General features: G+C 45.1%; 1 protein-coding gene across 4 annotated transcripts in view; it reads left to right on the top strand.

The window, feature by feature from the left end:
- Positions 1–27,596, top strand: part of SLC36A4 (solute carrier family 36 member 4) — a 1,249,299-nt gene that overhangs the window by 422,495 nt on the left and 799,208 nt on the right. For 3 of the 4 annotated variants that reach the window (XM_085621384.1, XM_085621383.1, XM_085621385.1), the window contains one exon: positions 13,702–13,929. The exons of the other annotated variant lie outside the window; for it this stretch is intronic. In XM_085621384.1, coding sequence (XP_085477510.1) covers positions 13,702–13,929 — 228 coding nt within the window. The remainder of the gene's footprint in view (positions 1–13,701; positions 13,930–27,596) is intronic. 4 annotated transcript variants of the gene reach the window in all.

Genomic DNA, 27,596 nt, shown 5'->3' with positions numbered 1-27,596 from the left:
ATGTGCAACAAAGGTTGCTGAACTCTACTCAATCTCTCTGCTGGGCAGTCTGCCTACGCCTTTGATATTGTAGAGTTCACAACAGTCTGTGAGGGCAATGTCACGGACAACTACAGACCTGGAACATATAGTTGTCCTGGGATCTCCGAGGGGCACCACCTGGCCATAGCACTGGGAACTGGGCTAGTGTGGCGCACAAGCCCTACTTTGCCCACCCCGAACCGATCGTCCCTACCAGGAGACTAGAGGAGTTCATCATTTCACAATGTTTTCTTGTTACAGGTTTGGGTGGTTAGCTGTTGCAAAACTGCCCTTGGGAGAGGGAGTTTGTAGTTGGGGGCTTTATTTGCTCGTCCAAAGGGTCACACATAGCTCTCCTACTGATAAGGGCCATTGAGGGTGGATATGGGAGGAGTGGGAGGTGGTGCGGGCATGGTTTGGTTTAAATGTCAGATTCGAGAAAACTACATTGTGAAGTAAAGTTATTGTCCTGGAATGTACGGGGGATGGGATCCACAGCCAAGCAACATAATATTTGCCATTACCTGTGCCGTAGGGGAGCCCACATAGTGATGCTGCAGGAGACCCATCTTACTACAGAGGAAAGTATCCGTTTGTGATGTAGATAGCATGGCCAGCTATATGCAACCTCCTACTCTGCTTTTTCCCTGGGAGAACTGTTGTGGATTCGGGCAGGAACCCCTTTTGAGGCCATCCATTCTATCATTGACCCGGAGGGCTGTTATGTTTTGGTGAAGGGCTGATTGCTGTGCAGGTCACACTGGGAAATATCTATGCCCCAAACCAGGATCCGGTCCCGTTCCTTCCGCTCAGCTCCAGTGGTTGGCACAATGGTTGGATGGTAGAGGTCTTGAGACACTCGGCCTTATAGGTTTAGTGGACTACCAGGGACTGTTACTGGTGAAGCTCCTCCATCCAAAAGTGGTTATCCCGTGCCGGGAGTCATGTTGCAGGTGGCGCTGAAAGGCTGGCGGAGGTGCCTCTGGCGCACGTCCAGAACCCCTCTCTATGCACTGGATCTACCCTTGGTAGAACTCCCACATGGTGATACCCTTTCCCCATTAACAAGAGGTAAATTGTCTAAGTGGACAACAGCCGGCATCATCACAGTGTGTGACTGTTTTCAACAAGGAGAACTCATCCCGCTGGACGATTTCTTATCCTAGTATTATCTGCCCCCGGCCAGTTTTTGAATTATCATGCAATGGTGAGAAAGTTTTGGGACTTATGGCCTGTAGGCAGACAAGAGCCGGAGACTCAGTGTTCTCCAGGTACTGGTGACCCTAGGGGCAGCACGCCGTCTTGTGAAGTGGCTTTATAGAGCACAACAAGGGATGACTACGAAGCCCTTAGAACAGACTTGGGAGCGCTGTTGAGTAGAGTTGACAGATACGGAATGGATCAGAGTAATGGGGAGCCCAAAGCCTATCTCTAGGAATAACAAATTTAAACTCATCCAATTCAGTTATTTCTATATGACTTATTTGACCTCACACAGACTGCAAGTTATGTCCGGGGCGAGGAATAGTATTGTCCTAGATGTTGGGAACCGGACGCTGGGTTTGCACATAGGGCATGGGGATACCAGAGGGTGCAAGGCTTTTTTACTACGGTAGTAACCCCTCCCCCCTGTATGGCAGAGATTTGCCTCTTGGGTCTGTTTCCTAGACCCAAGGGTAACAAAGTTGGTTCCAGGTTTGTATACCTCGCTTTGGTCCTAGCATGGGGACGTGTAGCGATGAAATGGATGGCTGAAACAGGCCCCACAGTGGCAGCTTGGGAACGAAATGTCGATGTGTGGGCCAGAGTCGAAGAGAGGACACTGATATGAGACGACGCCAGAGGGATATGTCATCGCCCATTGGCAGGGCTCTAGCCAGAAGTGTTGGGAGCCTGGGATGGTAGGGGAGATAGAGCTACTGGTGATAGCATAAATGGGACACAACAAGATGAGCAGGCTGTGGTATCCCACTGAGGAACACCACTTACTTAATGAGTTGCAACTTGTAGGCGAGAGTAATTCAATTCAGAGCCTGTAATCCCACCCATGTTCCTCAAAGTGAATAAAATCGTGAAACTTGGAATCGCCCCCTTTAGAAAAGTAAGGATCCAAATGACATTCCTTAAAATTAGATCCTCTGCACTACACTGTTTTTAGGTCTCGCCTGACCCAGCGCATGCGCTGGCTGGCGAGACTTTTAGTGAGGGCTCAAAAAATGCTACCATGGCCAGCCTAGAGCTACAGTGCATGTGCGCGGGCACGCGTTTAGGAGCAGAGGCACCATATGGCAAACCTCATCATGCTCATTAAGCGCCCGCACCTGCAATCACTTTCACGGCGCCCCTTTGATGTTCTCGTTCAAAGAATATCAAACATCAAAGAACATGTTGTTGTGTTAATGCTTTGCTGCGCCCGTTTGACTTACAATGTGCTTTCTCTTACCACAAACTCGATGTTTGTGTTCCTTTATTTTAATATGCTTTTAGAATTACTGTCACACACACAACCACACACACAACCACACACACAACCACAACCACATGCACAACCACACACACAACCACACACACAACCACACACACACAACCACACACAACCACAACAACACACACAACCACACACAACCACACACACACAACTAAACAAACAACCCCACAACCACACACACCCAATCACACCCAACCACACCCACAACCACACACACAACCACACACACAACCACACACACACCACACACAACCACACACAACCACACACACAACCACACACCCACACATACAACCACACATACAACCACACACAAAACCACACACACAACCACACACACACAACCACACACGACCACCCACACAACCACCCACACAACCACACACGCAACCACACACACAACCACACAACAACCACACACATAACTACACACAACCACACACATACACAACCACACACACAAACACCCCCACACACACACAACCACACACACACCCAACCACACACACACACCCAACCACACACACACACCAAACCACACACATACACCCAACCACACACAACCACACATCTACACCCAACCACACATCCACACACACCCACAACCGCACCCACACACAACCGCACCCACACACAACCACACCCACACACACACACCACACACACAACCACACACTCACACAACCACCCACACAACCACACACCACACACAACCACACACAACCACAACCACACACACAACCACACACAACCACAATCACACACACAACCACACATACAGCCACACACACACAGCCACACACACACAGCCACACACACAACCACACACACAACCACACACACAACCACACACACACAACCACACACACACACACAAACATACTCACAACCACCCACACAACCACACACACAAACACACACAGCCACACACACACATAACCACACACACACACACACACATAACCACAACCACACACACACAGCCACACACACAACCACACATCCACACACACACAACCACACCCAACAACACATCCACAGACACAACCACACACACACAACCACACACACACACAACCACACACACACACAACCACACACACATACTCACAGCCACCCACACAACCACACACACAACCACACACACATTAACAACCACACACACACATAACCACAGCCACACACACACAACCACACACACAACCACACATCCACACACACAACCACAACCACACACAACCACATACACACAACCACAACCACACATACAACCACACACACAACCACACACACACACAACCACACACACACACAACCACACACACACAACCACACACACACACAACCACACACACACACAACCACACACACAACCACACACACAACCACATACACACACACAACCACCCACACAACCACCCACACAACCACACAACCACGCACACCACACACACACAACCACACACACACAACCAACCACACACACCTAACCACACACACACCCACAACCGATTTATTTTAATATGCTTTTAGTATTACTGTCACACACACAACCACACACACAACCACAACCACACACACAACCACACACACACAACCACACACACAACCACACACAACCACACCCACAACCACACACACAACCACACACACACACAACCACAACCACACAACCACACACACAACTCCACACACCCACAAGCACACACAACCACACACACACAACTAAACAAACAACCCTACAACCTTGCACACCCAACCACACCCAACCACACCCAACCACACCCACAACCACACACACACAACCACACACACACAACCACACACACACAACCACACACACAACCACACCCACCCATAACCACCCACACCCACAACCACACACAACCACACACACACAACTAAACAAACAACCCCACAACCACACACACCCAATCACACCCAACCACACCCACACCCACAACCACACACGCAACCACACACACACACGACCACCAATACAACCCCGCACACAACCACACACAACCACACACACAACCACACACACAACCACACACTCCACTACACACAGCCACACACACATAACCACACAACAACCACACACACAACTACACACAACCACACACATACACAACCACACACACAACCACCCCCACACACACACCCAACCACACACACACCCAACCACACACACACACAACCACACACAACCACACATCCACACCCAACCACACATCCACACACACCCACAACTGCACCCACACATAACCACAACCACACACACACAGCCACACACACAACCACACATCCACACACACACAACCACACCCAACAACACATCCACACACACAACCACACACACACAACCACACACACAACCACACACACAACCACACACACAACCACACACACACAACCACACACACATACTCACAACCACCCACACAACCACACACACATTAACAACCACACACACAACCACACACACACATAACCACAACCACACACACACAACCACACATCCACACACAACCACACACACAACCGCACCCACAACCACACCCAACCACACATCCACACACACAACCACACACACACACACACAACCACAACCACACACAACCACACACAACCAACCACACACACAACCACAACCACACATACAACCACACACACACAACCACACACACAACCACACACACACAACCACACACACACATACTCACAACCACCCACACAACCACACACACAACCACACACACATTAACAACCACACACACAACCACACACACACACACCCACACACACACATAACCACAACCACACACACACAACCACACACACCGCACACATCCACACACACAACCACACACACAACCACACCCAACCACACATCCACACACACAACCACACACACACAACCACACACAACCAACCACACACACAACCACACATACAACCACACACACACAACCACACACACACACAACCACACACACACAACCACACACACACAACCACACACACAACCACATACACACACACAAACACACACACAACCACATACACACACACAAACACACACACAACCACCCACACAACCACACACACCACACACACAGAACCACACACACACACAGAACCACACACACACAACCAACCACACACACACAACCAACCACACACACACCCACAACCGCACCCACAACTGCAACCACACCCACAACCGCACCCACAACCACAACCGCACCCACAACCACAACCGCACCCACAACCACAACCACACACAACCACACACACACAACCACACACACACAACCACACACACACAACCACACAAAACCACACACAACCACACACACAACCACACCAAGCATTGGCATAGCCAATAGGTCTCGCCTTTGGGACCTTATAAGTGTTTAGCCACGCAACAGTTGATGTGGTTGCACCAAGGATATTGTGCTGCATAACTAAATACTTAGAAGGTCCCAAAAGAGAGACCTATTGGCTATGTCAATGCTTGTTTCTTTTAGTAGTTGCTTGGTTGCACAGCTTGTTTATTGCTTAACTAATATGTCTATAGTAAGGCTGCCACTATGACTCCCAGAGGTCCATATCGGTGCAGAGCAGCAGGGAATCTTATTGTATGATGTTACCAGATGGCAAATTGGACAATGTCAATTTTTTTTTATTATATACTGCTAGAAACCTACAGTATACCGGGTTGAAACACGAATGGGCCACTGTTGAGAATTGCTTTGGCGCTCAGATCATATGTAGCTGATGTATGTATGTGGCTTTACTCTTCTTTCACCAGTGTTGGCATTGGAAAAGTATTGAGGATATACTGAGGAGAGGCCTGATGAATGTTTGCTGCACTACCTATTGCTCTCGTAAATACGTTCATGTTTGTGTACGGAAATACGAATAAAGACTTCGTTTTTTTTTATGTGTATGTCCTGCGTTCTGTGTCAGGTCAATCACCACTTAATGAAAAGGTAAGAAATAGTAGGTTTTCCATAGCTACTACACACACTACGATTTTCACTTATAGCCTGATCCACATTCAGGGAAAAATGTCACAATAGGCATCAAAAACCCAGGTGACTTCAAGTAAACGTTCTTGAACGCCTGTTATTACTGCTAGAGATGTAGAGCAGACTTTTTCTTCTGCACTGAATGACCCCCATAAAATCAGGTATCCTGAGGACTTTATATTTCATCCTACAACGGATCTTCACAATTCCTTTCTTATATGTCTCTAGTCTGGATTCTGAATTTGGTGTTGGCATTCCTCGCGTGGATACCAAGTGAGTCTGTACAGCCATCTTCAGTGTAAGTGTTGCTGGTCCTCTAGTGGTGATTACGTCTGCCAGAATGATTGAAGAATTGCATGCATACCTTTCTGAAGCTGCCTTATACTCTTTCGGGATGAACAAAGGTGTCCTTGGTGTAGCCTGCATTGCTTCCAAAGGTGATTTTCAAATTCTGTCCCCCCCCAGAGGTGGCTTTCAGCATTCTTGCCCTCTTTGTTTACTACTGGTATTGAGGAGCGACTTTTTAGCGTGCACTTGTAAGGAGTTCTCAGTTATTTAATGAGGCGATTCAGAGTACAGAATACACAAGCAACTCTGTCAGATGTTCATATATTAAGAAAGGAGAAGTTGTGAAAAAATGGACTGTGTTCAGGTGGAGTTTTATGTTTGTCAAATTGTACTATGAGCTGGGAAAACTGAGCTGCCTGAGGTGCAAGCCTCATTCTGTGACCTGCAAGGCAACTTAGTCTGTACTCTTTCGAGATATTTGTGTTCTTGAGGTCTTTTGAGCAGCCGCATGGCATCCATGCATACCCTTACAATACATACCTGGCTCCGATTTGATTTGAGGTCAAAAGTGCAGCTCAACAGAGCAGTTCTCCAGCATTTGCTAGTTTAAAAATAATTATTCAGCCTCACACATGCTTCCTGCAGAGGCACTGAGTTTGGGAATCTTTCAGTATAAATGCTATGCACAAAGTCATGTTGATTAAAAAAAAAAATCATCTTACCTTTAGTAAACTTATATCTGATAGATACATGATCTGCCCGTAGGCTCCTTATCACTCTTCCTCCTCTGCTTTAGGGATAAAGATTGTGTTCTCTGGCAGCATTCTTTCTAGTTTCTAATAGCTCTCCCCTTGTTTTTCTGCACTATGAATTGGGGAAAAAGGTGGAAGTGGCTCCTCTAACATTTCTACGTCACTCAGGTTTGGTTCTGCTATGGTTGTAACTCATCAGACTCCGCCTCATACTAGTGGAGCACTGCTAAACACATTTCCAGATCCAGTGTGACATCAGGGCGATTTCTAAGATGAGATATTTGTGAGAAGATCATATTTCCCTCAAAATTAATATGACCAAGGGTAATTAGATTATATTGCCTAGTTGCTTTGTTGCCACGGTAGCAAATATTTTGCTTTATTCAACCACTTTAGCACTCCACCCCCAAAACTACCAGCGTTCTGGCTAAATGAACTTGTTAACACTTAAGAATCACAGAATTTGCCAAAAAATAAGGTGGGATTTCTTATATATCTTTATGTTCCCCTTTGTTGACGCAGACTAGAATGCAGCTCCTTTGGCATTGCTGAAATCAGAGGAATTAAATGGGATGTGTTGTACAACCCTGTGGTCTGTAATATGTTAATGTTAATGAGTACTTACAGAGCGCACGGCTACTCCCAGGAGTGTCCCGGCACTTAAAGGAAAAGAACCAGTGACAGAACCAAAACTGTAAAGCCCCGAAGCCGCTGAACTATTATACAAACAGCCAAGTTTTAAGGCTGCGACGGAAACTAAGGAGATCCTCCTCCTGACGCAGATCAAGAGGCAAGCTATTCCAAAGCCGAGAGGCCACTACCTGGAAAGAACGTCCACCCAAGCGAGAGCGAAGAAACCTTGGGGTCTGTGAAAGAAGCAGATTAGAGGACCTCAGACTTCTAGATGGAACATAGTGCTGACATCTGTTTCTCAAGTACAAGGCCCCAATGTTATGGATGGCCTTGTAAGCCAGCACCAAGGCCTTAAAGTTTACCCTCTTGCGTACTGGAAGCCAGTGCAAGGACCTTAGGTGAGGAGTCATATGGGTCCTGAAGTCAACCATAAGTATTGCTCTTGCCGCTGCATTCTGTACCACCTGAAGGCGGCCAATGAGATGGTCCGGCAGGCCGAGATAGAGAACGTTAACATAGTCAAGACGCGACAGGATCAGTGCTTGAACTACTGCCTTCCTGTGGGATACTGGGAGTAACGGGAGAAAATTACGCAACATTTTCAATAAGCCGAAACATGTACCTGCCACAGCCTGGACCTGGGATTTCATGGACATATCCTTGTCCAGTTTTACCCCTAGATTATTGACCGTAGTGGCTAAGGTGGTGGGAGGAGACATGTTCAACGGCCACCATTCGCGCCACTGGTCCCCAGGATTGTAACCGAAGAAAATAATTTCTGATTTCTCTGAGATGCAAAGTAGTTGATTCTGTTTAAACCACTCAAATATTGCGGACAAACAGAGATTAATCTCGCTCCCGTTGAGGGCCTCATCCTTACCACACGTGAACAACAATTGTGTATCATCGGCGTAAGAGATGATTTTGGCGCCGAAATGTTCAGCCAATGGCGCCAAAGGGGCCATAAACACATTAAACAGGGTAGGACTTAAAATAGATCCCTGAGGGATGCCTACATTCATGGGCGAAATGGGTGCCGCGAAAGGAGAGGACCAGACTGTTTGCTGGCGATTCTCCAGGTAAGATCTGAACCACTGCAGGACCGTGCCCCCTATACCACATCCTTGGAGTCTACCCAAAAGAAGTTCATGGGGAACGGTATCGAAGGCTGCGGACAGGTCAAGCAGTATCAAAACTGCCTTCCCACCTTTGTCCAGTGTGGTCTTTATGGATTCGGATATTTCCAAGAGGGCTATTTCTGTACTAAAATTAGCATGGAAACCAGATTGACTTGAATGTAAAACACCGTTGGTTTCAACAAACTCCTGAACAACCTGATTTACAAATTTCTCCAAAGCCTTGGAGAAAAACTGCAGCAGCGAGATCGGCCTGTAGTTGCTGGCTAATGAAGGGTCGGCGGATGTTTTTTTTAAAAGTGGGAGAATTTTCCCGTGCTTCCAGCAATCGGGCATCACTCCTTCAGCTAGTGAAAGGTTCAAAACCTTAACAGCCGGGTTTATCACTTCTGCAACAGATGCGAGAATTTTCGCGGGGCAAGGATCAGAGGGTGAGCCCGATTTCAGGGAGCGCATAATCTTTAATGAGTCTTCCAACGTGATCAAAGGAAATTTCAAAAGGAATCCACCGGCATTGGGTAAGACATGAAAGGTGTTATCCAGGTTGCCTGCTGAGGGTGGAGATGCAACCTCAAATGAAGCTTGTATGGTAGAGATTTTAGTATAAAAATAGTGTGCAATACTAGCCGTCCATTCATCAGTGGGAGTGAAAGGATTTTTTGTTGCACAAGGAGCAGAGACATTTTTGACAATTTTAAAAAGTTCCTTTTTATTGCCTGCTTTCTCTACTTTTAAAGTCAGGAAGTTCTTTTTTTCCAAGCGAACTTTGGCATAATGAGCTTTTAATGCCACTTTATTAGTTAGCTTATCCACGGAGTTAAAGTCCTTCCTCCAAATTCTCTCGAAACGTTTGCAGAGACTTCTACTTTTCTTGAGGGTCTCCGTGAACCAGGGGGCTGATGCTCTGCCACCATTGGCAGCACGGAGTTTAGGAGGAGCAAGCTCGCTAGCACGGGATTCCAACCAACTCTCTAACGAAGAGACATCATGCGTTAGATTGTCTTTAAGACAGATCGGATGAGTTTTAAGTGCATTTCCTAATGCAGCCGGAGTCATCTGATTAAAAGATCTAAAAGTACTGGAACGCTCCGTGCATTGAGTATGAAACTGAACCAATTTCTTCTTGATTCTGAAAGTGAGTAGGCAATGGTCTGACCATACAATAGGGAGGGTGGGTTCATTTCAATCTTGTCCGTAGAAAAAACCTGGTCGAGGATATGACCCCTTTCATGCGTGGCGGTGGAGACATATGGAATAAGGTTTAACATACTAAAAGATTCATATAGTTTCAAGGATTCATGGTCCATATCATGATCTATATGAATGTTAAAGTCCTCTAGTACCAGACATTGTTTGTATTTTGCAATTATAGGAGCAATAGCATTACCTAGTGACTCCAGAAAGGTTTTCGCCTGACCTGGAGGCCGGTAAATTAATGTACCTGCAATTGACTGGTGGGCAGATACCATTAACAAAAAAACAAGACTTTCAGCGTCCTCCAACTCATGAATAGGTAATGCAGTGCAGATAAATAAACTTTTATAAATGATAGCAACTCCCCCACCACGTCCCCCCCGACGATCTTTCCTCAATATTAGGTAGCTCGGGGGGATCGCGTTTGCAATAGTCGGATTTGAGCCTTCGTGAAGCCACGTTTCCGTCAAAAACAAAACATCAGGTTTAAACTCAGAGGGCACATCAAAGATTTGAAACTCATGCTGCTTCAAGGAGCGTGTATTTAAAAGCATCATTATTAAATCACTATTATCCATCGTGTAATACTTTCCTAAATTACTAATACCAATGCCAAGGCCAGCCCAATGGGTAAATGTCCATCCTACAATTCAGTAGGAAGGAAACTCCATCCCAACAGACAGACTTCATTTATGAAAAAACACGAGAGCGAGTGATGTGTGGGGCGCTATGACAATTTAAAGGCCTCTACCACACACAGGAAAGAACCTGGGGCTATAATCCTAACTTCTCAACCTCATTACTTTCAAGCACGGGTGGGACAACTGTGACAGAACCAGAACCCAAAGAGGAGATGTGTAAGGGTGAAGGGGTTTACACTGCCAAGCTCAGAACAACATGCTATGAGCCTATTGAGGGATAACCAGGGGCACCTCTTCTGCTTTCTTCTGATGAACCCTTTTCCCTTTTTTACCGCTCCCCAACTCTTCTCAATCCAAATAACTGACTAACATATCCACCACTCAAACTCCTTCATATTTCACTATACTAATTTTCAACACTAATCCTTTATGGGTTCCAGAGCAGCCTGCTACTCGCCAGAAAAGCGCTTCAACACCCATCAGGGGTAACAGGTGCTATATGAATGCAAACCTTTCTTTCCCTTCTATCCCTCCGCTATCCTTCTCACTCCAAATAACTGACTAATATCCACCACTCAAATTACTTTCATATTTCACCATACTAATTCACCACTAATCCTTTATGGGTTTCCAGAGTAGCATGCTACTCACCAAAAAAAAAAAGCGCTTCAACACCCCATCAGGGGTAAGAAGCGCTATATAAATACAAACCTTTTTTTCCTCTTCTGTCCTTCTGCTATCCTTCCGAATCCAAATAACCGACTAACATATCCACCAATTAAGATTTACTTGCATGTTTCACTATACTAATTCAACACTAATCCTCTATGGGTCCCGGAGTAGCGTGCTACTCGTCGAAAAGCGCTTCAACGCCTCGTCAGGGGTAGTAAGCACTATACAAATGGAATTACAATACAATACAATCTGTGAACATCTGAATCAGGATCGAAGAGGTAAGGTAACTGCACTGGTGAAGGCTATCGATAGCCATGAGGTACAAATTACCAGATTATGCGGAGTCTGGCGTAGTTTTCTCTTCCACCTCTACTTTTGGAGCTTCGTCCTAGTCCTCTTGATTTATGAAGTCATCTACATCATCCATCTTCCTCGTTGTCTTCTGGGGCACCTCCTTAAAAGGTTGCTGGCCTTGTTCTCTGAATTGCAGAGGCTCTCAAGTGCTTTGTTGGTGAGTGAGCGGCTAGATGTTCATGTTGACAAGTCTGAGGAGGATAAGTCAGAAAAAGGAATTAATCTTTGGTGTCACCTGGCCTTGCAGGCTTGTAAAATAAGTTGCTTGCTGTTCTGGGTCTGTTATTGTAAAAGCCAGACTTTGATCAATGGTATGATTTAGTTTTGGTGATTTGAGATCTGCATTCACTTTTTTTTTATTTATTGAGGTAAGTTTGATTTTTAGAGTTTTCTAGATGGGCTGGCACTCCTTGCACAATAGGATAGGGTATTCACCATAGATAGTCCATGCCATTACCTGCCGGTTTGGTATTTACCAGGTGTGACAAATATCCCCCTATTTTAGTTTTCAACTTTAAAATGAGCCATGACCTACAGAATCCATATTTAAGGCACCAAATTCTGCATGTGTTTTCGTGACCCCCTTCCTACTCCGTCCCCCCCCACCCCCCCCAAATCCATTTTACAAGGTTTGGCTTGCCATCTATCAGGAGAAAAAACTGTGAGGGTGTGATCATTCTTGCGTAACTGGTAGTTCCATTCACTCAGGTAATGAAGTTTAGCCCTGAAATTGTAACGAGGGCCATTGTGCTGGGAACTGTGGATACATCATTTTTTTCAATTGTCTGCCGAGTGAGCCCGTTCTTGCTTTGGTGGCGGCGACAGGGTCTCAATTGGCAGGATGATAAGGAATGATCAGCACTTGATTGCTTTGTAGCTAAGTGAGTTTATTGGTGCCATTTTTCATGAAGATGCCCACAGGTCATCCAGTGAGCGATGTCACAATGGCCTCAAAACCCAAGCAGGCGCCATCCATACAGAGACCTATTCTAGCAATCTTGTTATTTGTAAATATTGGTGGTGCAGGAGTGGCGACAAAGAACTGCTATTTTTTTCTGCTCAACAGAAGGCCCCATTCAGATCAAGCATAGAGGAGATGAAACGTCTAGGGACATGTGAAAGACACACGTAAAAAACATGTGCACCGGGCCGGGCACCGACCTTGCTTTTAGCTCCTTAATCTTCTGGTTCTAGAATTTCCATTATTTGTCATAATGGCATCTTTCAATATCGCCCATTTTCTAAAGCAGCATAAAAAGAAATGACAGAACTTCTGCATAATTGTCCTCCAATCATCAGGCATTTCCTTTCCAAATGTCAACCCCCTGCTTCTACCAGGTCTGCCATTGTGCATTGAATCTTGCAAGCTGTGGAGATGTGGTGTGTGGTTGTGCGTTATATAGTGTGCTTCTATGCACGAACCGAATGTGTGACTCCTATTATGTCTCTGACCTTTAGCTAAATTTTCTTCCTTTCCTGCAGGTGATTGAAGGCCTCTTCGAGTATAGTACAGTATTTGAGAACGGCACCAACCCTAGCAGTTTACCGGAAAAATGGAGCTTTGATTTGCGGATATATATGTTGGGATTTCTACCGTTTCTGATTGTGTTGGTCTTTATCCGTAACCTGAAGAACCTGTCGATGTTCTCCTTCCTTGCCAATCTTTCAATGGCGGTCAGCCTCGTTATCATTTACCAGTACATTGTCCAAGTGAGTACGACATTGATATATCTTTAATAAAATGCTCTATACAGAGGAGTTTGTTTCGGTGCATTCGCTATTTTCTCGCTGGAGAAATAGGCCATTATATGACAGTTTTTTTTTAAATAATGTGATTATATGACAATTTTTTAAAAATAATGTGATAGCTTATTTTTTGTGGGCGACCAGGGGTTAGATTAAGACTGTTTTTAGCAGTCGCAAATGGAGATTCGGGCCGCTTCCAACCACCAGAAAGGGTTCTAGCATGTATCAACCCTATTTTGTGAGTCAGTAACATGTTACCGACTCGCAAAATATTTTATTTATTTTATTTGAGTATTTTGTAAAGCGCGCAGCGGCCCCAACGGGGCGTCCCGGCGCTGAGAACTCTGAAACATAGAGGTCAGGGGTCAGAATTCCACTGTTTAAGAGGAGAATAGATGTGTTTTCAGGGATTTACGGAAGGCTGATTCTGATTGACAAGTGCGTAAGGCTAGTGGGAGCTTGTTCCAGCGCTGAGAGGTACAGACCTCAAAGGTTTTTCCACCTGCCCGAGAGCGTTTAAATCGGGGAGTTTCCAGGAAGTGGAGGGTATTGGAACGTAAAGTCCTGGAGTTGGCATAGGGTCGCAGAGTGTTTTTCAGGTGTGCCGATCCACTGCCTTTTGATGCTCGGTAGGCCAATGTCATGGCCTTGAACACACATCTTTTGGCTATGGGCAGCCAATGGAGTTTGCGGAGGTGTGGAGTGATATGGTGTCTAGCAGGAATGCTCTCCACCAGCCGGGCGGCGGCATTTTGGACCGTCTGAAGTTTATGGCAGAGGCCTGCTGTGATACCAAGGTAGAGGGCATTGGCATAATCGAGGTGTGAAATGATCAATGCCTGGATCACAGTTTTACGGCAGTCCGCCGGCAAGAAGTTAATGAGGCGTTTTATGGTGCGGATCTTAGCAAAGCAGGAGGATGCAACTGTTTGCACCTGATTGTTAAAGCTAAGTTGATTGTCCCAGCGAACTCCGAGATTTCTCACCGAATCTTTGGGGGTGGGGGCTAGGCTCAGGTCTTCTGGCCACCATATACTGGAGTCCAGAGGGGATGGTGTGTTGAAAAAGAGGATCTCTGTTTTTCCAGCATTGAGTCGGAGGGAATTAGCATCCATCCAGCTCGAAATGTCCCTAAGGCAGGATTTAAGTGGATCAAAAGCTGAGGCGGAGGGGGAGTCAAAGGTGAAAAGAAGCTGGATGTCATCAGCGTAGGAGGTAGATTTAATCCCCGTCTGTGCAATCAGCTTGGCCAGGGGGGTGAAATACACATTAAAAAGGAGCGGGCTTAGGGAAGAACCCTGAGGGACTCCCCATTTGAGTGGTCTGGCAGAAGAGGTGAATGGAGGAGTGAAGACCTGCTGTGTGCGGTCCGAAAGGTAAGATGAGAGCCATTTCAGAACAGCGCCACCCAGCCCAAGGTCCTCCAGTCTTTCCAGCAGGATTTTATGAGAGACGGTGTCGAATGCTGCCGAGAGATCCAGCAGCACCAACACCGCCCTCGATCCTTGGTCAAGCGTCCACCTCACCGAGTCAGCCATTTCAATTAGGGCCGACTCGGTGCTGTGGCCCGACCTGAAACCGTGCTGGGAGTCATGGAGAAGCCCATTGGTTTCAATGTAATTCGACAACTGCGAGTGTACCAGTTTTTCCAGGATCTTGGCTGGAGCAGGCAGGAGAGAAATAGGCCTGTAGTTACTGGGGTTGTCTGGATCCAAGTTGGGTTTTTTAAGGATGGGGACTAAGGAGGCATGTTTCCATTTGACAGGGAAACAGCCCGTTCTGAGGGAGTTATTCCAGATAGAGTTGAGGTGGGGGTTGAGGAGGGATGCAAGATTTTTATATTGCTTGGCAGGCCAAGGGTCTTTGGGTGAGCCTGATTTGCATTTGATAAGTTCAGCCATGGAATCTGTTTCTGATATGGATGCAAATTCGAGTAGGATAGGCTGCAGAAGCGGGGAAGTCACGAGTTCCTTTTGTCGCCCTTCTGTGTTAGGAATAGGGAAGGAAGAGTAGATGGCTTCGATTTTATCCTCAAAAAATTGTGAAAGTTTGTCGCAAAGCGACAGAGAGGCGGGCTGAGTACGAGTCAGCGCATTGGGGTTTGTAAAGGATCTTACTATATTAAAAATTTCCCTAGCGCCATTGCTGGCAAGTTTGATTCTGGAGGCTAGAAAATCTTGTTTGTGTTTTTCGATCATTCTCCGGTATTCTTTAAGGGCCGATTTATAAATGGTTTTGCTGTCCAAGGAGTAGTTTTGTCTCCAGAGGCGTTCGAGGGATTTACAGGAGGCCTTTTTCTGCCGGAGCTCATCTGAGTACCATGGTGCGGAGGGTGCCGCCCTGTAGGTTTTAGTGGGTTTAATGGGAGCCAGGGCGTCTATGGCCTGGCTAATCCATGCGTCCAGATGGTCAATCTGTGAGTCCGGATCGGACGATGGACGGGGTAGAGTGTTTTTTAAATATCCCAGGAGCGATTCAGGGGTGATACGACTCCAGTTTCTGCCTGATGATTTAGGGGTGATGGCGGGTCTGACATGACAGGGAATGTCGATTTCAAAAGGGATGAGGAAGTGGTCGGACCATATAACCGGGATAGGAGATGTGGCCCGGATAGATGGTAAGTTGGAGCAGATCAGATCGAGCGTGTGACCTGCTTTATGCGTAGGTAGGGTAATTATTTGGACTAAATTGCATACTGCTAGCGTTGAAATGAAGTTGCTGCTGTGCAAGCAAGATTCATTATTAACGTGGAGATTGAAGTCTCCTAGTGCAGTAAAGTTAGCGTATCGTGTGCTAAGCTGAGTGAGATAGTCCGCCAGAGCGAGTAAGTGAGAGGTATTGGAATGTGGGGGACGGTAAATAAGGATTCCAGAACAGGAGGAGGATGGGGAGATTTGAACACTGAAGGGGAGGCCTTCAATACAGTCGATTGGGTCGTAAGGGGGGAGGGTAACCGTCCATTTGGATTTATGGATTAACGCAACACCACCCCCAGATTTACCATTGGGTCTGTTTGCACAGATGATGTTATAACCTTCCGGCAGTGCGAGGGCGATTGCAGGATTTGTGGTGTCATTCAACCATGTTTCGGTTAAAAATAGTAGGTCCCAGTCGTTGTCCCGTAGGGACTGCCAGATGTCGATAGCATGTTTACTCAAAGATCTGCAGTTGATTAAGGCGGCTGGGAGGGTCAGGGGGGGATTGGGTTCCGCGCGAGGAGGCGGAGTTCAGGGCATGGGTCGTCCTGATAGTATGGCCTGGGACGGGCAGGGAGAAGTTGCAGGCAGTGCAAACAAAGGCTTTGCTCTGAGCGTCAGAGGAGGGAGAAGGGCAGGTCATGCATTGGGGTGTTTTTAGAGCCAACAGCTCATTTCGAGTGTAAGTAGCGGTGGTATGGCTGGTTGGTCGGAGATAGAGGCCGGCCCCGGTCGCGTCCTGATCGCGGACGAGCGCAGACGAGCTTGCCTTAAGCGCGCCTTCGGCGCGCAATCGTCGCGCCCGCTGCGCTCGTCCGCTGCGCTTCCGGTCCATGCACATTATTATGAGGATGTGAAGAGGGGGGGTGTGGCCTCGTAGTGGGCGTGGTCCAGTCAGGGCGTGGGTAATGGCGGTTTAGTGAGAGATCAGCGATTTTCAGCCTTTCCAGCGCTCGTTTTGCTGGAAGAAGGGGTGTCTGCACACAGCAATCGTGTGACAGGCAGGGTAAGTGCAGTTTTAAAAGTAACTTTCTAATTACAATTTAAAATAAACAATGTGAAATACACGATCTTTCTATCTTCTCCCGGCTGTGCCTCAGGAGATTAGCAAGGTTCTCTGCGCACTAGCAATTCAGCGCGCTTTTTAAGAGCGAGGGGGCGTGGCCTCGTAGTGGGCGTGGTCCAGTCAGGGCGTGGGTAATGGCGGTTTAGTGAGAGATCAGCGATTTTCAGCCTTTCCCAAAATAGGGTTTGCAAGTCGCTACCAGGAAGGGGTGTGCCAAGGGCAAGTCGTAGAGGGTGTACGATTGTTTTGCAACCGGAATGCGGTCACAATACCAATCGCAGTTTACCGGTTAGCCATTCGCAAACAGGAAGGGGCTCCCAGGTGACCTCTTACTATTTGTGATTGGCAGCAAAAGCATTTTTTAAGAGCAGGCAATGGTCTCAAAAGGAAATGATCATACAGCTGGCTCCAGATGAACAAATATTTTTGCAAGAGTATAAGAGGTACTGTTATGTCATGTTCCTAATCCACCTAGCCTGAGAAAGGGCATTGACCCTGATTAGTTAGGTAAGTTATCTCCAGCACAATTCCGTGCATTGCCTCCAATAATTACAACTATTCTTCATCATTAAAACTATTTTAGCATATATGGAAAGATCTGCTCTAAAACAAATCCAATGATGTCAGTTGGAGTTTGTCACAAGTGACTGAAAAGTGCCTTTAATGTTGACTATATTAGTGCCATAATAGCTCATTGTGGAATGGTGATACAAATATTGTATGTTTTTGCAAAACCTTTAATGAATGTTTGTTTTCTGCATCACCTTTAATGTATGCATAGCTGCCAAGGTTTCAGTTTGCCATGTGTGACATTTTCAAGATTTCAGTGTAATTATGAATGACATTTCAACAACTATGAGTGACATCAAGTAATGAAGACCAGGGAAACAAATATCAGAAATAACAGACATGCCGAGCGGCTCTCACCACACACAGATGTAGCCTGTCGTTAACTTTAAAGGTATTGGTAAGGTTTTCCAAACTCAACGTAATAAGCAACGGCTTTTACCTTTAATTGACTGTAGGATGTGACCAGCTAAATGGAAGAACTGTACTTTTTAATTCAACTTTAAACTCAAAATTATGAGGTCGCAAGCGTGACTGGAAAATCAGTAAATATTTTCGCACCAGACACAAAAACTAATATATGCTGCTCCCTCAGTTGAGCCAGTTGCGCAGCACATAAAGGAGCTCGAACCTGGAAAATCACTGCCTAGACATTAGCAATAACAGAGTCAGTATTTCAGCTGCTCTATCGTTGCTCGCCGTTACACTCTCAAAGCCGACACCTGGTTACCAAACATACATCAAACATCTGCTGAAAGAAAGTATTTCTTCGAACATAGCTTCACGCTTTTCCGACAGGGCTCGTAAAGCAGTGTAATTAAATCAATAGATGCGCACTGCCCCTATGGTCTGGTGGGCAGCCGCCCGCTATTTTTAACGATTTGCATGGACCTCTACACACCCAGCACCTACCACGCAGTAAAAAAAACAAGCATTTGCAATGCAATAGGTCTCGCATTTGCAAGAGTTTGAGCTATTGGCATTGTAAATGACTATGCCTTTTATTTGTGTTTTGAAAAGCTGCAAGCGGTGCGTAAACACACACTTTGTACAGATAGTCTTTGCTTACGAGAAGCAAGGCTGGCAGTAAAAGAGGCACCGTTATTGCAAGGCTTGCTTCACGTAAGCAAAGGCTATAAGTACAGAGTGCATGATTACACACCTCTTACAAGTTATCAAAACACATAAATAAAAGGCATTGTCATTTACAATGCGAATAGCTCAAACTCTTGCAAAAGCGAGACCTATTGCATTGTAAATGCTTGTTCATCTAACATCCCTTTTAGCCACATGCCCAGGAATGGTGAGGTTGTCAGATGTCAGGTTTGAAACCAGTTTTGCTTTTTCTGCATGCTGTGCTAGCTTTTATTGTTTTCTCCTGCATTGTTTTTTAAAACTGAACGTTTCTGCAGCTACCTGCTGTTGCGGTGTCAGTGTATAATTCCCCATGAGACTCACTCAGGTCTCAGGTGATGCAACTTTACAACCTATGGATGTAAAAGAATTTTTTATTTTAGTAAAATCTGCACGTTTTTATTTTTTGGAAACGGAAGCGCAGTCAGTACTGACAAATGAATGCACTTGCGTTATTCAAAGTATTTAGAAGTAATGAGTCAGAACGGTGTAAAATAAAATGTCTCCTGCTGCCTTTGATTAAAGCTCAGGTTTAGAGAGTGGGGTCCGCTTGGTAATTGTACTTCGAGTTAGTGTGGCGTCAGCATGACTGTACACATATTAGGCTGGTAACAGCAGAGAAACCCCTTAACGCTGCAAGTGTTTTACTAAAGAAACCAAAACAAAGGAGCTATCCAACATGCATTGTAATGCTTAGATGTGGATACTATAAAAGTTACCACTATGGAACATATAGCTGCCTCTGCCAGGCCAGTGGGGTTAGGGCGGTGTCACTCAAATCCAGACCTGGTTCGTCTGCCTGCTACTAGCATCCGACTGGCCTATTTGCAGCCCTGCATGTGATACAGTCGGAGGAAGTCTGCTCACGATGGATTGAGAACACCAGAAAATTATGCGTTATGATTATGCAGCAGCTGTTCGCTTGTTGCAGTATTTTCTGTTTTATTTAAACTTTTCCTGAGGTATTTGGACCCTGCGTTTGGGAAAGGCAATTTAGTTTGTTCGTGTTTAGTTTAAAAGGGATTATGGCTTCTCGCTAATATGGCGTGTACTAACAAGGTCATGTATTTAATAATATCTACCCTTATTGCAAAATAAGTCTTTCGCCGTTGGTTACATAGCTGTTGTTTAACAGTATTTACAAAGGCTTGCAAACATTTTGAATTGATTTACTCAAGTGATTAGGTGAATTACTGATTATGGAACAAAGAGGCATGTGTTCTGCTCCCGGCACCTCCACTTGGCCATAGCGTGTGATCCTGGGCATTGCACATCACTGTTTTGCATTTTACTTACAGCAATTGCAGCACACGCGCTGTAGCTTAAGATGTTCAAAGTCTAAGCGCGGGTGCCGTCATTATAAAAGAAAAGTAAATAAATAAAGATAAAAAAACGTTGGCGCCAGCTTACAAGCACGCATGCTTTTTTGTTTACTTTTCTTTTATAATGACGCCACCCGCGCTTAGACTTTGAACATCTTAAGCTAAAGCGCGGGTGCTGTGACATTGAATACTGCAGCAGCATTCTTTGGTGGTGACTGTATGTCACAGAAAAAGCAAGGGGAGGTGCTTGTGGGGGGCTGGCAGCACGGAGAGATTAGGCAGTGGGAGTGGACGGGGGTGCAATAGATTTTTACCAGATGCACGTTGAGGGCAAGAGGACAGAGATGATTTCCAATTACAAAGGCGTGCTAACCAGATAGCAAAAAAAGTGCAATCAAAGTGAAAGAAGACTGTTAGGGACCGCTGTATCGGGACTACACGGAAGTAAGAAAATTGCCAACAGCCAACCAAAAAGAAGATTATAACAACACTACCACAACTAAGCCAATAGCAAACAGGCAAACAAATAAGATGAAATTTCACCCAACATACAGATTACTTTAGGTCTCGCTGAGACAGCGCATGCAGCGCATGCGCTGCCAATTCGAGACCTAAAAACGGATCGTCAAGAGAAACTGGTAACTTTAATTTCAAGCGACTCCATCTGAAGAGTAGGACGTCACCACAGGGAAGGAGAAGGCCAGGGGGCAGCTGCACAGCGGGATGCAGATGCTGCAGAGGACGGGAGACCGGCACAAGCACCCCCTGCAGCTCTTGTTAACTACTACCACTGCCAAATTAACAGGCAAACGAATTACAGCATTGAAATGACAGCATGGCAGGTGTTAACTATTGAAAATAAATACTGCCATTCACTCCGAAAGCACTTAATGAGGATTCGGGCGCCACGGCCCAGTGGGCTGGGGTCAGTTGCATGGCATGGCCAGGGTGGGATCCAATCCATGTTGTTCCAACCACCGGCTGCCGCGGCGACGACGATGGGCACTTGGCTCTCAACCTAATCTCCTTTCCCCGCCACCGCCGTGTTTGACTCTCACCTCCCACTGACCCTAGACAAGCCGTGACTGTCCGGGCACTGATTTTGACGTCACTTATGCTGGGTACTGGGGCCGGGGGGGGGTCTCTAGCTTGGAAACATTGTTGTAGTAAGAGAGAACTCGCAGCCAGACCCTTAACCTGCTGGGAACAGTGCGCACCACGCTACAGCTGCTTACACAGTTATGACATTATAGTGCACTATAGCAGCGCTATGCATTGACAGCTGAGCAGCTCTATAATGCGTGACTAATGCATTTCAGTGTGGTGATGCGGATCACCACACTGAAATGCGTTAGTCACGCCTGATGCGTGATACTTGGCAGGACTGTGTATGGGAAGAAGTCATTAGCCAGAAGTGGAAGCAAAGGTAAGGAATTCAATGAGCAATACCCAAACTCACCTAGGAGGTGAGCTAAGATAATTAAAGAACGTTCTTTTAACCTTTTACATGCTGTTTTGTTTTCACCACATTGTTTGCAGCTTTCTAAGTGGTGCTCAGTGTTTTCCACTAGTCACCAAGGGTATCCGGGGATGTGTGGCTTGCATGGATGCCTCTACTATTTCCTGACCAGATTACCCTATAAATGTCAAAGTTTTGGTGAAATAACTAAATCTACCCATATTTGATTTTAATCTCTACAATTTATAGCCAATCACAAAATTTCTACTATCCTTTACTAGGCTGGAATCCGTCCAATATTTGACCGTGTCAAGTCTTTGTGGTGCTAATGTGGTCATCACTTGGTTACAGTTATGGACTATTCTTTTCACATGTTTTAGGCCACCCACACAGGTGGATACCCTTTTTGGTTCACAACGAGGGAATGGAGAATGGTAAAACTAATCATTGACTCCAAGTGTCCAAGATTCCTGTCCCTTGAATGTGAGAAATTGTTTTTTGACTCATACTTGAACATTAGTCTATTCAATTCAGTTCTTTATTCCATTTTTGGATAAAAGTCATAAAAGCTCATACACAATTTCCACCAATTATTAAAAATAGACACTTTAAAACAATACACAACACACAGTGCACATTACACCAATGAATAGTTCCAAAAAGTGTGATTAAAAATCATCCCGTGTAATACTATTCTTCCAGTTCTTGGTGGTCAGATGCATTGCACATTATCCTAAAATGGTTTAGTTTTCCTCATTTAAAATTTGCAATCCAGTTAATAACACCAAACGTACATGTTAGTAATTACATAATGCCACCCCTACTATAACAAGCCATTTACAATAATTTGATATAAGTCATATTGCGTACAATATAGCACCAAGAGTTAGTTATATGGAGTAAAAGTTGGCCCTAACCAACCATGATCGTCATTTCACTGTACAAGCCTTCGTGGACAGTCACTTAGACAAGTTTACTAGGAAGCAAGAAAACCTCTAAAATTAGCGTCCACCATGATTACTTACTACTAATTTGACTTTAGTGGTCACCTATATTGGCTTTGTATTTACCCACATACAAATTGATATTTGTGTGTCCTAGGTGGTGAATTCATCCGTAGGGATCTACATGTCTAGTAAACAGATGGTAATATTGTTTTCAGGGACTATTTTCGTAGCGCAACCCACTTAGGTAATGTAATGTTTTCTGCATATGTATTACTGATAATGTGTAAGCTATTACACTACTCCAGACAGAAATATCAAGTCTGTACAAGTGTATAAACTCTGCTTTGTGGTCCATAACAGACATCTTTAAATAGCAGTTTGATATATCAGTCTTGGTGCTGGTTAAGATTTGCAAAATAACTAATAATGGATCGCGGACTGGGCTGAAAGGCTATCACAAGGGCATTTTGGGAGATAAAGTTTCCTTTAATGATCCTGAGAAAACGAGGCCTAGTGATGTAAAATTTGCACCCTGAAGTGTGTGGTATAATATTGATTTTGAATGGTAGGAGGACTACCAGAAACAGGTCTAACTTTAGGTAGTTCCTAGCAGATTATTTTACCTTCTTCTTTTCCAGTCGCCTCCCATCACTGAGTAGCCTTAAGGATCTCCTCAGGGCAGCTTTTGTTGTTAACAGCACTGTCGCCGGATCATGCAGGTGGTCAAATCCTCATTTCCCTGGACCAATCTTTGAATGCATGGAAGCCAGGGAATGGCCGTGGCCCTATTGAGCGCTAGACAGCAAGAGCCAATCTAGCGTATCTGGCCTCTGGTCGGGAACAAACCACATGCCATAATTGTACTGGACGGTAGTTCAGCGTTTCTTCCAGAAAAGGAATACCCTGTTCATAATGGCCAATGAAGACTGAAGAAGATCTAGGTAGGCTGAGCAATCTCGGAGTCTATTTATTCTCATAGACTTGAATTTGTTTGTTACAACCTCCACCACAGAGGTCAGCCTCATACTGTGCAGCCGGTACACATGTAGCATTGTATAAAGACATAATTTCCTTTACTGGTTTATGGCCCAGTTTAGCTGCAAATCTAAAAATACCCTCGGTCATTCTTAGCAAATGATTGGCCTCATGTTGTTTGTGTAACACCCATGAATTCTTGGCAGCAAAGTATTAGCCCAGGTAGCAAAAAGATTCGACCTCAGTCAGGCCTTCCCCTCCTATAAAATGTCTTATGTGTTTGTGTCGTGCTCTGCCGCCAAATCGTAGTTTGTATTTAGCCTAGATTTATCTTTAGATCGAGCTCCTCCATAAATGCTGCAGACCCCGACCGGAACATGAAATTAAGACTGCGTCATTTGCATAGAGTAGCAGGGGGATTGGATGACCATCTACTCTGGGGGCATCCGCTTGGAGCGCTTGAAGGATGGTATCAGTCTCATTAATCCACAGTGAGAAAAGAAGGGGGGCAAGGACACAAACCTGGCTAACCCCCCTTCTAACCTGAAAGGCACTTACGTACTACCAACTCCCCCACCCCCTCCCTGGGCCAAAGTGCACTCCTGCAGAGGCCTGAGAAAACAGGCTGGCTACTAAGATGGTTAAATCCACTGGGGCACCCACTTTCAGCTGCACATTCCATAGCTTTTGATGGTTCACCAGATCAAATGCACTGTTTAGATCCTGGAAGCAGAGGTAGAGTGTCTCCCCCTTCACCTTGACATTTTTACCCATAATCCGATTTAAATGTAAGCACTATTCTACCATCCCAAAACCCTGTGGAACCCATACCGAGAATCGCTAAGGCTAGAGTTCTCCTCAAACCACGTTTCAAGTCTCCCCAAGAGAACCCCACTCAACAGCTTTGCTGATGTGTCCAGGAGGGATATCATGAGGTAGCAGTTGGGGCTATCCCTTCCTCTCTTTTTAAAAATTGGAACAATAGTTGATTCGGTCTATGAAAGAGCGATATGGCCCTTACCTATAAATACCATGGTTGATAATGGGTCCCACAGGTCAGGTAGATTCTTATAACAGTCTATTCAGACCCCGTCTATGCCTGCTGTCTTCCCGCTTTCACTACCCCTTAAAGCCTGAACCACCTCTTCTTGCTTGAAACGTAAATCGAAAGACCGCAATAGCTGTGCTTTGTTTTCAGCCTTTTTTGTGTCAGCAATAGGGTTAAAAATGGAGGAATAATATTCAATCCAGGCTTCTTCTTCGATTAACAAATCCATTTTAAGGGAGTTACTCTCTCAAAATAAGGGTCTGGTTTGTGTTTGCCAGAATAAAGTTGATTTTTTTGTTTCAGCTGCTTTCTACAGATTTTCCTAAGCAGTGCAATTCATTTTTCCGGTTAGAAATAGTCTTTTTATAATGTAACTATAATAATTTAATAAGCGATATATTCAAGGGATTTATACTTTAGCCTGTTGGAATTGAAACCGGCCAGTCATTCCGTCTGGCTTCCATCGGCCTGTTGGTACTGGCTCGAATTCCCAAAGGGCAGGCCTTAATAAAAATGTTATAAAAGCCGAAACAAGTATAAAATCGATATCCGAGCCACTACCGTGCCTAATAAACGTTGGGTGCAGAGGATCTATTTTTGTGCGAATTGAGCTAGCAAACACAAGATTACATTTAATAAGTAGGATGTTTAATGCCTCTCAATAAATACAATGTGTAAAATGGGCCGTTGGTTCGTTCCTGGCATCCGTATTGGCACAGGTGTCAACCGGGATCTTATTACACAGTAGTTTATTATAATCTCCTAACCAAATTACTTGGACTTCCTTATGGAGATGTTTGAATATTTTTTCCAGGTCTCATTCGAACACATGATCTGGGCTTAGGCAGGTGTTGTCAAAGTTATTGGTATAAAAATTAATTTGCAAATACATAGATTTTCCATTGTAATCTAAAAGGGCAGTTTTATAATATGGAGAGTAAAGAAATCAATATTGCAAGACCTGCTTTTGCTCTCCCTATGTCCATTTGGATAGCTGGGTACAATTGATCTAAAACCTTTCACATGGATGTCATCTGCGTTCCACGTTTCATGCAGACAAACCCAGTCAGCTGTGCTTGTATGTGCTTCCAGTGTGGTTTATTTATAGATGTTACAGTACCTACTACATTCCAGGATGATAAAGTCAGGCCATGTGGGAAAGGCCTGGTGTGGGATCCACAATCGTTATTGGCCGATAATTGTGGTACTTGAGCATTTAGCATGTTAGCACTTATATCCTCATTAATTTCATTTACTTCCTCTAAGGGGCAGGTCTCAAAGTAATCTGTTGGGTTAATGGTGGTATGGATCTTTACTTCAACTCCCATCAAGGATTTTCCCTGCTTTTGTTCCGGTTTACTTTCAAACTCCATAGGGGTGCTGATCACAATGTGATGTTCTACCCATGTAGTTCTAGGTCCACCTCAGAATATCTTCCCCAGTTATAAGATCTAACCGAAGGCAGGCTGTGTTTCTATCAGAGAAGGTAATCTACCCCTAGATGTTGAGGTGCCTGCCCTCCCAGTCAGTCTGCCCTGGCAGATTATGTCCCTGTAGAAAACTACTAGTGGAACAGCCTGAATTCCGCCCACCCCTGTTATTTTGCCAACAGAGTTCCTGCAGGAGGGACTACGCAAAATAAGTCTCTCTGAAGTTTACTACAATGCAATCCCCCCTGCAGGTCTTTCTTCCCGGTCCCACCCAATTTACTCTTCTTGCCATTATGATTTCTTTAAAAGATTGTTAGTGTTACTGGCTTTCTGAGATAGTCAGTATACAATTTTGTTTTTAAGTTCACCCCAGGACTCATTAACATTCATCTGAAGTTGTGAGATGCCCTTTAGAACAAGGATGTATGGTATGGCCCTGGGTGGAAGGTTTAAGATGTTACCTACTTTGTGATCATTAACTGGCTCTGACATTGGGCATACTCCTTGCAATTGTCTTCTATCCCCTGGTACATCATCTCTGTTTTCCATTCCTTGGACCCACCTATCTCTTTTCTGTCTGGTGGTGTCTCCCCATCTTTGTTGTACTTCTTTCATAAGTGTCAGTAATAGGTGTAACAGTCAATAATGTCCGGGTACAGTTGCTTTTGATGCCCAAGAATCTCTGTACTTACTATGTTCACTGTTAGGATTGTGTTATAAATCGTGTTTTTACAAATCCAATCCTTGTTCAGGTTCCCAGGGATAGCCTGGGATGGCATAGATTTTACTTGAATGGCCAGCTCCTTCATGGCCTTTTGAAGGAAGTCTATTTTGATATTGACTTCAGTAAAAGAAGATTTTACAAGATTCTCTATTCTTTCTAGTTTAGAGTGCAAATCTTTGATCTGTTAAAGTGATCTCCTGTTGGAAGGCGGACCCCGAGGAGTCGGCGAGACCACCAAGGGGGGCCCTCACACTGCACGAAGT

The sequence above is a fragment of the Triturus cristatus genome, chromosome 8 (assembly GCF_964204655.1).
Source record: "Triturus cristatus chromosome 8, aTriCri1.1, whole genome shotgun sequence".
Taxonomy (NCBI): domain Eukaryota; kingdom Metazoa; phylum Chordata; class Amphibia; order Caudata; family Salamandridae; genus Triturus; species Triturus cristatus.
This window is presented reverse-complemented; position numbering and strand designations above follow the sequence as displayed.